The sequence below is a fragment of the Acinonyx jubatus genome, chromosome B1 (genome assembly GCF_027475565.1).
Source record: "Acinonyx jubatus isolate Ajub_Pintada_27869175 chromosome B1, VMU_Ajub_asm_v1.0, whole genome shotgun sequence".
Lineage (NCBI taxonomy): Eukaryota > Metazoa > Chordata > Mammalia > Carnivora > Felidae > Acinonyx > Acinonyx jubatus.
Window position 1 is genome coordinate 125,224,899 of NC_069382.1, and position 14,958 is coordinate 125,239,856.

Below are 14,958 nucleotides of genomic sequence, written 5' to 3' on the forward strand. Positions count from 1 at the left end.
TAAATTGCAATCTTTTTTGAGGTAAAAGGCAAGTTCTGGATGTGTCACATCACTAACTCATACAGGTTACCCCTACTTAAGAGTTTAGTGACACACCTGAGGTCACTGGGTTTTAAGTAGCACAATAATTTGAATAGCCTGACATTAGCAGCCTCATTTCTAGCCCATTTGCTTTACTGTCTCTCCTCAGTTACTAATGAACCTTGAGTTCCTAAATCCAATGGATTCTCTTCAGCCTTTATGCTACTGCTTTTCTGCTACAATGCTGGCCCCTCCTATTTCTTTAAACAAACTCTTCTTAGCTGCTATAATGATACGAATACTATAATTACCATCCTTGTGAATGCATACATATCTAATTATTAAATTGGGATAAGTGTTTATGCAAAACAGGGAAGTATTAGGGTTATAAGTCTTTAGGAAAGTTAATCATAACACTACATGAAATAGTTTACACAAAAGTTATTGGAAGAAAGAAGAAATCGGGTGCAAAATGATTACGCCTAAACGTGGTGGTAATTATTGAGAGTAGAGTGGAAGGAAAACACCTAAGGGTTTGGAAGGAATTAAGTAATACTTGCATGAAGAGCCACCAAATGTACAAAATAATAGAATGTACAAAACAGTAGACTTAAAGGTAAATGTGTTAGTAAATAGTTTTCATATAAATACATGAAATGCTCTGAATTTTAGGAATGAAAGCCAAATTAGTGTCAAATAATTAATTATATACTTCTAATAAGAATAATGTATGGAACAAAAGGATTCAGAAAAGTTTAAAGTAAAAGGATAGTAAAAATAAATGCCATCTAAATAGTAATGGAAAGAAAGTTGATTTAGCTCTATTAACAGTAGACAAGATATTTTTTAGGGAAGAAAGCATTAATGCAAGTGCAAGTCTTCATAATATTAAAAAAAACTTTTATCTATTTATTTATTAATGTTTATTTTTGAGAGAGAGAGAAAGAGAGAGAGATAGAGAGAGAGAGAGAGAGAATATGAGCAGGAATGGGCAGAGAGAGAGGGAGACACAGATCTGAAGCAGGCTCTAGGCTCTGAGCTGTCAGCACAAAGCCTGACTCAGGCTTGAACTCACAAATTGTGTGATCATGACCTCAGCTGAAGTCAGACGCTTAAATGACTGATCCACCCAGGTGCCCCTATAATAATTTTTAAAATGCTAATTACTACAAAAGCTTCAAAAATGAAAATAAGTTCAGATCCTGAAATGCTTCATATATTTAAAAAGATATTAGCAATTTTATGCTAATGTATAGAAAAAATAAAATATAAAAATAAAACTTTTTGAGTTGACAAAAATTAGAAAACTGGACTTTTATTTTTTATTTATCATGGAAAGTAGAATCAGTCATTTAAAAAAAATCCCACAAAGAAAATTCTAGGCCCAGTTGGCTTCATTACGATGACCTATCATCTATGTAGTATTCTTCCAATACTACATAACTCATAGAGAATAGAAAAAGAGGAAACCCTCTCCACCACATTTTATGAGGGCAATATAACCTTAGTATCAAAATTCATGTGATATATGACATCAACAAAAGAAAGGATAAAAAACATGATCATTTCAGTAGGTGCAGAAATGGCATTTGACAAAGTACAACATCCATTCATGATAAAACTCCCAATAAAGTAGGTTTAGAAGGAACATAACTCAACATAATAAAGGGCATATATGAAAAACCCACAGCTAACATCATCCTCAATAGGGAAAAACTGAGAGCTTTTCCTCTATGGTCAGGAACAAGACAGGGATGTTCACTCTCACCACTGTTATTTAGTAGTACTGGAAGTCTTACCCACAGCAATAAGACAACAAAAAGAAATAAAAGGCATCTAAGTCACTGAGGAAGACGTTAACTTTCACTGTTTGCAGAAAATAGTTTGCTGTTTCACTGTTTGCTGATACTCTATATAGAAAACCCAAAAGATTGTACAAAAAAAACCTGCTAGAACTGATAAAAGAAATCAGTAAATCTCAGTATACAAAAGTCAGTGTACAGAAATCTTAAATATAGAAATCTGCATTTCTATACACCAATAATGAAACAGCAGAAAGAGAAATTAAGGAATCACTCCTATTAACAACTGTACCCAAAACAATAAGATACCTAGGAATAAACCGAACCAGGTGAAAGACCTGTAATATGAAAAGTATAAAACACTGATGAAAGAAATTAAAAATGACACAAAGAAATTGAAAAACATTCCATGCTCATGGATTGGAAGGATAAATAATGTAAAAATGTTTATACTACCCAGGGGCACCTGGGTGGCTCAGTGGGTTAAACGTGTGACTCTTGATTTTGGCTAAAGTCATGATTTCAAAGTTCACGAGATCAAACCCTTCATTGGAATTCTCTCTTTCCTCTCTCTCTGCCCCTCCCCCTGTTTACACACACACCCCTCAAAAATAAATAGATAAACATTTAAAAATTGAATCTACTCCCCAAAACAATCTACATATATAATTCAATCCCTATCAAGATACCAATAGCATGTTTCACAGACCTGGAACAGATAATCCTAAAATTTGTATGGAACCACAAAAGACCCCTAATAGTCAAAGAAACTTTGAAAAAGAAAAGCAAAGCTCGATGAATCACAATTTCAGACTCTGAATTAAATTATAAAGTTGTAGTGGTGAAAACAGTGTAGTATCAGCACTAAATAGACACACAGATCAATGAAACACTTAGAAACGAACCCACAACTATATAGCCAATTAATCTTTGACAAAGCGGGAAAGAATGATCATATCCAATGTGAAAAAGTCTCTTCAACAAATGGTGTTGCGAAAACTGGACAGCAATATACAAAAGAATGAAACTAGATCACTTTCTTACACCATACACAAAAGTAAATTCAAAATGGATTAAAGACCTAAATGTGAGACTTGAAACCATAAAAATCTTAGAGGAAAAAATAGGCAGTAACCGATTTGATACTCACTGGAGCAACTTCTTTCTAGATATATCTTCTCAGGTAAAGGAAATGAAAGCAAAAATAAACTATTGGGACCTCATCAAAACAAAAATTTTCACAATGAAGGAAACAATCAAAAACACTAAAAGGCAACCTATGGAATGGAGGAAGATATTTGCAAATGATATTATCTGATAAAGAGTTAGTATCCAAAATATTTAAAGAACTTCAAAATCTCAACACCTAAAAAACAAATAATCCAATTAAAACATGGGGAGAAGACATGAGTAGACATTTTTCCAAAGAAGACATATAAATGGCTAACAGACACATTAAAAGATGCTCAACATCATTCATCATCAGAGAAATACAAATCAAAACTACAATGAGACATCAGCTCACACCTGTCAGAATGGCTAAAATCAACAACACAAGAAACAACAGGTGATGGAGGGCATGTGGAGAAAAGGGAACCCTCTTGTACTATTGGTGGGAATGCAAACTGGTATAGTGATTCTGGAAACAGTATGGAAATTCCTCAAGAAGTTAAAAATAGAACTACCTTATGATATAGCAATCACACTAATAAGTATTTACCCAAAGGATACAAAAATATTAATTCAAAGGGGCACATGCACTTCAATGTTTATAGCAGCATTATCTACAGTAGCCAAATTATTGAAAGAGCCCAAATGTCCATTGACTGATGAATGGATAAAGAAGAGGTGATATATATACATACTGGAATATTACTCAGCCATCAGAAAGAATGAAATCCTGCCATTTGCAGTGACGTGAATGGAGCTAGAGTATATTATGCTAAGTGAAATAAATCAGAGAAAGACAAATACCATATGATTTCACTCACATGAGGAACGTAAGAAACAAAACAGATGAACATATGGGGAGGAAAAAAAGAGAGAGGGAGGCAAACTATAAGAGATTCTTAAATACAGAGAACAAACTGATGGTTGTTGGGGGGGGGGGAGGTGGGGGGGGGATGGGCTAGATGGGTGATGGGTACCAAGGAAGGAACTTGTTCTAATGAGCATTGGGTGTAAGTGATGACTCATTAAATTCTCCTGAAACAAAAATTACACTATATGTTAACTAACTAGAATTTAAATAAAAACTTGAAACAAACAGATAAAAAAAGAATTAACATACTCCAAATCAATGATAAATTAATCACACTACTGTTGAATGCAAGGGGTCATGAAAGAAATGAATTCCAAATTTATTTAAGGTGTACCTTTGTAAGTGTTGGTAGTTAGGAGAGAAGGCTTTGGCAACTAAGAGCTGACTTCCAGCCGCCAGTGCAAAAGTAAAAGTCCCTAGTAGGGAGGGTGGATATTGATAGAGGATAATGGCACTGGTGTTGATAGGCAAGAGGATTTTCTTTTTCTTTTCTTGCTAGGTGATGGGAAAAGAGTCAACTTTACCATCGCAGGGGCTACTTGCCCCAGGGTCTTCAGGGAAATACTCTTTTTTCAAGTTTTTATTTAAACTCCAGTTAGTTTACAGGGTAATATTAGTTTCAGGTGGAGAATTTAGTGATTCACCACTTACATACGACACCCAGTGCTCATCACAACAAATGCCCTCCTTAATTTCCATGACTTATTTAACCCTTCCCCCTACCTACCTCCAATCCAGGAACCCTCAGTTTGTTCTCTAGAGTTAAGAGACTGTGAAAATAAATGGAATTTAAGTAACCACTTAAATATATATATTTATAGCTCCTAGAATCAATTATAAAAACAAAAGACAACCCAAAGGAACAGGTACAAAGGACTTGAACAGGCAATTAATTCCAAAAGAAAGCTGAAGTGCCAAAAAGTATAAGAAAATATACAGAACCTTTATATAATCACTGAAACAAAAATTGAAACCATGAAGATACATCATTATATATCAAACAACTTAATAAAAATTGAAGTCTAATGAAACCAAAATTTGGTGAGAAGACAGGGCCACGAGAAATCATTGCATTGCTGATGTTATGAAAATTAGCAAATCTCTATGAAAATGGGTTTGAGGTTATACAGTAAAATTCAAGATATGCTTTCATATATATGTGTATACATATATATATAGATAGATGTGTATATATATATGTGTGTGTGTATATATGTGTATATATATATAGATGTGTGTGTGTGTATATATATATATATATAGATAGATAGATGTGTGTATAGATATATAGATATATACATATTTATGTAGTCTCTAAGCCAAGCTTGGAGCCCAATACAGAGCTTGAACTCACAACCCTAAGATCAAGACCTGAGCTAAGATCAAGAGTTGGATGCTCAACAGACTGAGCCACCCATGTGCCCCAATATGCTTCCTTGTATTAAGAAATTCTACTCCAAACCCACAGAAATATACGCACAAGTTTTAGAGTATATATCCAAGATATATGTCTAATAATATTTATAACAGCTTTGCTTGTAATAATCTAAAAATGGATAGACACCCACAGTTGATTGTGACACATTCACGTGGTAGAAAACAATACAGTAATATAGAAATAAACTACAACTACATGTAATGACAAAAATGAATAACACAAACAGAATGTGGAACATAAGAAGCAAGAAAAGAGAATATATGCAATATTGAGTCCATTCATAAACTGAAATATTGGCAAAATTCAATTATGTTATTTAAGGATGCACATAGTGATAAAACTATATTTAAAATGTAAAGAAATGAGTATCATAAAATTCAGACTGATGGTTATACTGGTGAGAAGAGGGGTCAGGGATGTATCAGGGAGAAGTCTGTGGGGGTGTTTAGGATGCTTGATATGTTATAGTTCTTGACCATAGTAGTGGTGTTTCCTTTAAAATAATTCAATAAACTCTCATTGTGTTTTACGCAGTTTTTATGTCTCCTACATTTCACTATGAAACAATAATTAAAAACACATTAGCGTAGTTTCTACTCCTATCTAGCATAAGTTTACTGGCAAATTTTTACTGCGGATTAGAATATAACTCCTAACTTTGTTTTGTCTATATTTCTGTGCAGCCTGCATGTCAGCACTGGAGAGAAACACCTACGGAAGAACCTCTTATTCTCAATTCAGCCACCTTTATACAGTTAGAAATTTACAGTTGTGAGCCCTGGAAGTGCACTCAATCATCTTAGAATTTTTCCTACCAAAAATATATAAAAAATGGCAAATCCCAACTATAGACAAGTAATTTCTACAGGGCCTTTTATATTTGTCCTTGAGAAAGCTATTGTACCAGTAGTTCATAAAACATCCCTTATTATCACTCACCTTCTTACATGTGGTCTGTGGTACAGAACGAGAGCGAATTTCCTACAAATCATTTTCTACTTATTACATGACAAGGATAGAATTTGAATTCCTGTAATGTCACTTTTTAGAGTAGACTTTCCTCTTACTATATGAAGTTTATCAAAGCTCTCATTCTGATTTTGTGCATGTTACAAGTTAAAAACCAAGAAGATATGCATTCTATAAATATTAAATCCACTATTTTATAAAAATTATTATAATGAATAGAAGATGATGCTAGTTCCCTAGGAAACCGTTAGATTACTTTTTTTCCTTTAATCATTCTAGGCCATAAATGGAATGTATTGCTTAATACTTCTGATAAGTATTTAACGTCATTTAAATGAGTAATTCTCCCCTTCCCCTTCTCTGTCAAACTACAATATGAACTTTAACACCTACTGTAACCATATTGCATGGAGTAAAATCAAACAAAATTATAGCTGCTTTAGGAAAAAAAACATTTATCAATGTGTCTAGTCTTACTTTGCGAACACCTCGGCCAAGCTCTTCTCCATAGTTTGTTCCAAGAATTTCAAAGTGGACATTGGGATTTCCTCCATTATCTCCAAATTCTAGCTCTCCAGTCAACCCACTGACTCCACCCTAAAGGAGAGAAAAGATACTGATGTAAGATTTTAGAAGAAGTAAAATAACAACAACAACAACAATACTAATAATGAGGAAGAGGGGTGGAAAAGAAGGAGAAAAAGTAGCTGTAGGAACACTATTTCTATCTATAAAATCAATATATCAAGCACGCAATTATTAACAGGCTTTTTAAAAATAGGTGCACATAATAAATAGGAGAGCAACTGAAAGGTAACCTCAGGAATAACTTAATCCAATCTCATCCACATTATAAACAAGGGAATTTAGATCTAAAGAGTGAAATGACTACTCAAAATGACACCATGTTAGAACTGAGACTAAATTCTGGGGTTGGATTTTTGCCACCATATCTTATGAAATGCACAGATTCATTAGTCAGAAAACAAGATGCTTCTGGAGAGCATAAAATGTACTCTGGAGATAAGTTTTGACAATATTCTTTCTCTAGCACAATTCTATTCTAATTTGATCTAAAATTGTATCTGGGAATCTTAAAAGCCATGGTTTCTAACTGATTGGAGACATTTTTTTTCTTCTTTAAATATCTTTTCCAAATTAAAAAAAAATTAAAAAGCTAAATTAGGCTTGAAATCTGTTTTTGCTCTTATATAGTAATGCTGGCTGTTGAGATTCATTGGGAATTTCCAAACTTCATCCTTCATTCCACGTGACAGATGTTCATTTCCCCAACAGATGGCAATGTAGGTCATACTTCTCTCATTCTTGTTTACCACTCTTCTCAGTTTAGTTTATATGCCTTCACATTATTTAGAACTTTACAAATGAAAATCATATTCCAAATCACTCCTATACTAAAGCATTTTAACTTAGAATTTTAGCCTGATAATCACATTTATTTGGAAAAATTATCTGTTTGAAAATTGCTTCAATTATCACCTCTCTGATGCTGATACTTAAGTATATCTCATTTGCCATATCTTCTAACTCAACTTCCAGTCTTTTTTGGCAGGTTTTATGCTATTTGCTACAACTTCTATTTCATCTGTGTCTTGTAGGCCATCATATGACACTACATTCAAAACAGATATTCAATAAACCTTTGTTTACTCATTAATTTCAGTATTTACTTCATTTTTGCCACAGCGATAATCAACAAAACTGATTCTCCACTATTATTTTTTAATTTTTTTAAAAATGTTTTTATTTTATTTTTGAGAGAAGGAGAGAGACAGGGTACAAGCAGGGGAGGGGCAGAGAGAAAAGAAGACACAGAATCCGAATAGGCTCCAGGCTCTGAGCTGTCAGCATAGATAGAGCCCGACATGAGGCTTGAACCCAGGAACTGCAAAATCATGACGTGAGCCGAAGTCAGATGCTTAACTGTTTGAGCCAACCAGGCACCCCACCACTAGTATTTTTTAATAAGCCAGCTTCTCTTTTATTATCTAGTTTTATTAATAAAAATATGTTGGATTTGATATGTCTATGCTCTTCGCATATATGATTATGTTAATACCATGGATTTGGGAGTCAGGCTTCCTAAATTTGATAAATGGTGGCAGAATCTACTTGTTGGTGAACCTTGCTAAGTCATTTAATTTCATCTATGCCCCAGTTTCTACATCTGTTAAATGGTAAAATAGTAGTGCCTACCCCAGAAGATTATTATGTGTTTTATAAAACCATACCCATAAAGAATATAGAGAAGTGCTTGAAAAGTGGTGAGAATTTAATTGCTATCATCATCATCATCATCATCATCACCATCACGATTTCTACATGGTTATTTCATTCTTTAATTTTAAAGACTTTCCAGTTCTTCCAGAAATTGTAGGCATACTCCTGATCTTTTTCAGCTAGTTTGCAACCCTAAGGCTTCAAAATTTCATTATATGCTTAAATCTTAACATGTTTTTGGGAATGGTTTTTGCAAATTTTGACTCAATTACATTTCACTGATTAGTAATTAGGGGAAAAAAGTGTTAAAGCAACTGGTCTAAAATCCCATCCATTTCTTCTACTGTTACATGTGTTGAGGAGGTAGTGGTGCAGGCCAGGGGGAGAAAAAAAAAAGAAAGGAGGTTGCCTTTGTCAACTAGACCTCCAGGTAGACACTAGTAATATTTAGTAGGAAGAAGAGTCTGTATCTATAAAAGTCCTTAGCAGGATGTCCTGTGTAGTAAATAAACTCAGGATCTGTAGAATAATTGCTTATGGCTGCCAGAAAAATGTCCCAAAGCTTTACACTTTCTAGAGTAAAAATGGAGATATTTTTATCTCCTGTGTTTACCTGTGGGGTAAACCAATAAAACTTTCCTTAAAGACAGAGTGTGCGTGTCCAATGTGGGAAGAAAGGATTTGGAGAGCCATGTAGAACACCCCACAATCTCTCTCCTCTGTGTCTCTTGACTGCCTGTATCTTTGATATGGGTAAATTAGTCCATTATTGCAAGCCAGGTTGATGCTATATGTTTACTAAGTAATAACATCTCAACTAACCAAATTATCACTTAAGAATTTAAAGACTGGGGTAAGTACAGTGGATCTTATTATCAGTAATATCTCTAAATGGCAAATACTGTAGGAGTCTGACTGACAAATATAACATATTTTTATACATAAGTTCAAACTGTTGGTTTTCAAAAATCTTATTAGAGATTTTCTTGTCTTCTTTCACACATCTACCCCAATAATATCTCCTAATTAGACAAGAGTTTAAATTTCTGTCTTAGTACTTATTTCTAGGGAAAAGAACAAAAATATTATAACTCAGTATGATTGCTACATTGCAAAAATGCTATACTCCTGACATTTTTAGACTTTTGAGCACTAAACAGTCTAGCACTATATTACTATTACTCCCAATCAATACTCATGTGGTCACTCTAGGCCAGTGTTTTTATCCCTAGTTTGTATCTGGTCCTGAGCAAGTTAGTCTACTTACATTTTATACATGGTACAAAACACACACACACACACACACACACACACACACACACACACACACAAACACACAAGTCAAGGGACCTGCATTTAGTTAACTGTGGCCTCCACTTACCTTGTTCACCTTTTGACTCTGTAATTTATCTTCCTTATGTTTCATTCTTAATGAGATGTTAGCATGTGTAATCAGTAAAACCTTTCCTCATGAAGACATAAGGGATGCTTGAGAGATTGGTATTTCAAGCAAATAAACCCTTTAATTGAAGCCCCTTGTTATCCGGCCCAAACTTAACCTCTCTGATTTTTTATTGCTTAAGTCTATTCCCATGCTTTTGAGCTTTTTATTTTTATTTTTTCATCTATCCTCAGATCAACTTTGAAAACTGAGCCTTGATAAAAATATGTGCTGGCCAGGTGGTAATGAGCAGTCATTATCTTTGTACATGCACAGTTGCATTTTTTATCTCTTTGGTGATGCAGCAGATTCTACACAGAAGAAACTCATGGGACACTGATAGTATGAACAACACATACAAGTTATTTCTACATGTCCTTTAACTGGACAGTAAAAATTGCTGCCAGTGTAAACCTTTTTTAAAATATCAAGTGAAACTGGTCTGGATTTCATCCTACCCAATCTTTATAGAAATACCAGTGGGTATCAAATATAGAAAGGAGAAAGGAAGAAAAATAAAATAAGGAGAATCAAAAGTTGGGAATAATTTACCACTGGATCACCGGTTGCTCAAAAGGCAATAGTTTGTTGTTCTCCTATAGATAGGGTATGCTGGGGAACAAAAGAAGAAGAAAAAAAATATTTGCTAAGAATTTATGTGTCTCTATTACAAAGCTGAAAGAATTTTCCCTATGCTTGAACTGCACGGTAACTTAGAGATACTTTTGGAGGATCATCTGGAACATCAAATATTTATGATACTCATCTAATTTCCTTATACATATTTCTAGATTCCTTAGAATGTGCAGACATGTTTGGTAAACAAGAACACCCTGTAAATAAACAGGAGTCCAAAAAGGCAGAGGACACACTGAAAGATGCCAGACACAGTGCTGTGCCCTGGTGCCCTCATGTCTCATAAGTTAATTTCAGAGAGAAAAATCCCTGACAGAAGGAAAATACTACATTTTTTTTACCCAGAAAAGAAACATAATGGTAGATAAATACTACAATATAAGATGAAGAAAACCACAAAAAAATTAAAACGAAAAATAAAAACTTCACTGGTGTGAAATGTTTAGGAAAATTTGAAGTTGCCATATGACATTTCTACGTGTATATATGTGCGTATATGTGTACATATGTGTATTTACATATGTATACATTCAAATATTCATTCATAGTAGATACTTGGAGCAAACTGAGAGTAAACAGGATATTACTAGTAATCTGATCATGCTACCTTATCTTACAGGAAAAGAAACTGAAGTCCAGACCAGTTATTTGAGGAGCCTGAACTGAATCCTCTACCCTGTGCTTCATACCTTTTCCTCTAGACTATATAAACTGTGTGTCCAATGTAATGTATGTATATCACAGTGGACTTATATAAACTGTGTGTCCAATATAATGTATGTATATCATAGTGGACTGCTCAAAAAATCCACTATATTTTATACACTTCAAATGCCCTAAAGCCAGAGAATATATTGACAAGTCCACAAGAAGCCCTATTTTAAGGGCACACGCTGCATTTTAAAAGTTCTGGTGGCCAAAAATAAGTTTATTTGCACACGTTTTATAAAAAGGCCATATTATATTCCAAGTCAATACTGTTGCTGGTAAGTCAGATTATGATTTCCTAAATTATCTCTCTCTTCTCCAGGTTCGTAAATTCTATATGGCACACAAAAAACAAAGTAATATGTTTCCATTCCTCTAAGTTTACAAATTAAATAACAACAATAACAACAAAATCTCCAACTTATTAGAGTTATTTTTCTCCAAGCCAGAGGCCTAGAATCTTCTTTTGTCCCCTCACATTTATGTTAAATCACCAAATCTTATTTCAATCACCTAAATCTCTCTCAAAGACATCTATTTCTATCCATCCCCATGACCATCGCCCTTAGTTTCCTTCGAGTTGGAGCACCAGCCTCTTTACTGGAGTTTTCTCATCCAGTCTGTATTGGTCCAGTGGCAGCTGCATCGTGGATTCTCTACTTGGCAGCCACTGAGTGATATGATTTTGTCACTCCTGCTCCCATTTAATATACCTCAGTAGCTTAACCTTACCCCTTGAATAAAGTTTAGGAAATTTAACGTGGTTTTCCCTTCATGATCTTTCCCTGTCTCCCTTATTTTAGCTAATAAGGAACCGTGTCCCTACTCTACATTTATTCTTACCCCAGTCTTATTCCAGGTGCTTAAATGTGCAAAGCACTCTTTCCTCCAATCCTGAGACAACTCTGTTGCCCTTGCATGAAACATTCTTCCTCCCCATTCCTGGAATACTCTCCTTTTCTTTTCTTGGCTAATAACTACTCATGTTACATGTTTCCACTTATCTGTCATTCTTATACCTAAGTAGGTCCTCCAGTCACATATTTCCAGAACAGTTGGTGTTTCCCCTTTTGTAGAATTGATCACACTCGTACTATTTTTAATACTTCTATTTTCCTTCCTTATTTTGTGATCTCACGGTACAGCATATGGTAGTGCTCAGTAAATATTTGTTGAATGAATACATTACCATATAAGAATTAGAATAAATTCAATATGTTTTTCCATTTCAAAGAATACTTTTTAAAAAATGTTTATTTATTTTAAGACAAATGAGAGACAGACAGAGAGAGAGAAGAGAGAGAGAGAGAGAGAGAGGAGGGGCAGAGGGATAGGAGAGAGAGAATCCCAAGTAAGCTCCATGCTGTCAGTGTGGAGCCTGATGCAGGGCACAATCTCACCAACGAGTCATGAGCAAAGCCTAAATCAAGAGTTGGCCGCTTTACCGCCTGAGTCACTCAGGTGCTTCAAGAATACTTTAGATATCAACATGCATCAAGATCTCTTTTAGGGATACTTTTAGTGTGGAGCCTGCTTGGGATTCTCCCTCCCTCTCACTCTGTCCCTCCCTTGCTCACACATGTGCACTGTCTTTCTCAAAATCAATAAACTTAAAAAAAAAAGATCTCTTTTAGATAGATTTGGTACCAATACAAGAAAATATATTGGTACTAAATGATTTTAGATAGTGACACAAGTGTTGATATGTTCTATTTTCTCACATTTTGTATTTAAAAAAAATCACCATTAGGGCGCCTGGGTGGCTTAGCTGGTTAAGCGTCCGACTTCAGCCCAGCTCATGATCCCACAGCTTGTGGATTCGAGCTCTGCGTCAGACTCTGTGCTGACAGCTCAGAGCCTGGAACCTGCTTTGGATTCTGTGTCTCCCTCTCTCTCTGCCCCTTCCCCACTCATGCTCTGTCTGTCTGTGTCTCTCAAAAATGAATAAATGTTAAAAACAAAGTTTTTAAAAATCACCATAAAGCATTTAGCAGAAACTGATCAATTATGCCAATGCAGAAGTATTTGATTTAAGGATCTATCAAATCTTGGTTGTCTTACTCATGTAGAACACACAAAATGTCAGTGCTTTTATATGTAATCACATATTTTGAGTGTAATATTTTTCTTTGTTTTTTTAATTAAACAAATTTGAATTTTTGAAAAATTTTTTTAATATATAAGGCTTTTCTTTCTAAAACTCAGGTCTCATCTTTGTCATATCCATGTTCAAAAATTCTTTAGGGTCTTTTACTCACCTACAAAATAAATTCCTTTCCTCTATATCTTTCCAGTCTAGACTAGTCTCTCTATGCATTTTATCCACTCTGGTAAGTTAGTCAATTGTTGTCACTGTTCACATGATTTATTCAAATAGATATGTCAGCTAGAGTGCTCCTACCACCTGACATGTCCTCTTCTCCATAGCTTTACGTATCTTACACCTGTTAATTTTCAAGTTCCCGTTAATATGCTACCAGTTTCATGAAAATTTTCTCATCTGTTTTCTGCGTTTTGGGTCGGGTTCCCAGGGAAATAGCTCTGAAATGACTTGCTTGTCTGCAGGAGGTTACCAGAAGTGCTCCTAGGAAAAGCACTTGCAAAGGAGTACGAGAATAAGGGCCACAAAGGGAGAGGTGACACAGCGATGGAAATACAGCAACAGCTGAGGTGATGCCATGGCCAGTCTGTAGTAAAATAACTCTTCAATGTTATTCCACTTGGAGGCATGGAACTGAGACCATTGCGCAATGACCAGTCACTGGATGCATGCAATTCCAGGAAGGGAGTGGAACAGCTCCCTGCTGCCCAGAGCAGTTCCTGCACAGAGGCTAGGTGTCAGCCTTCCCAGGAAGGAGCACCTCAGCTGAGAAATGGGGGTCTGCACAATACGCTCTAAGATTCCACGGGGTTCCATTTTTGCCATGCTTGGGGCCTTTTGTTGTCTCTCACCTTAGAGTACAGCTGTTTGCATAATAATGCCATATTCACTACCAGGCTCTAAATTCTTTTTTGGATAATCACATAAAAGAGTTTGAATAATACATTCCACACTACAGACATTTGATAAATGTCTGTTAAAGGAGTGATAAATACATGAATGAACAGACTGTACTCTTGGAAGCTGAATCAACATTAAAAATAAGAAAAAAATAGAAAATCATCGCTGTTTAATTTTAGAACAAGTCTGTAAATAAAAATACTCTGCCCACATTGCCTGGGTGTAATATTATTCCAGAGCCTAAGGAAGGTGGTATATTTGTATGGATTAAACTGGTTTCTAAATGTCCCTGGTTTTCAAACTGTGTTTCTAAGAACCAGTTGTGGTGGGAGTCCACCTGGGGAGGTCCTCCCCACTCTCTTCCAGAGCTGCTCAGCTTTTGTTTTACTTATTATTTAGTTTAAAATGTTTGAAAGTTTTCTCTAGGATATATAACATCAACAAGTCTAAATTATACAACATGAAGAGTCCTTACCAAAATATATATTCCAATTAAATGTAGCTTCTCATAATAAAGAATGCATATGTGTGCTAACAAACGTTTTGTCACAAGAGCTTTTAAAAATGCAGTCACTCATCAATTCAACTCCAAATTCAAGGCATTTGAAAAAGCCACATTGACAGACACTAAGATATTGTTAACATAATATTTGAACATGA

At 34.9% G+C, this 14,958-nt stretch overlaps 1 protein-coding gene across 1 annotated transcript in view; it reads right to left on the bottom strand.

Annotated features, from left to right (window-relative positions):
- The window catches only part of GRID2 (glutamate ionotropic receptor delta type subunit 2), a 1,419,162-nt gene that overhangs the window by 517,054 nt on the left and 887,150 nt on the right, over positions 1-14,958 (bottom strand). The window contains exon 8 of the mRNA XM_027060847.2: positions 6,749-6,868. Within this exon, the coding sequence (XP_026916648.2) occupies positions 6,749-6,868 (120 nt within the window). The remainder of the gene's footprint in view (positions 1-6,748; positions 6,869-14,958) is intronic.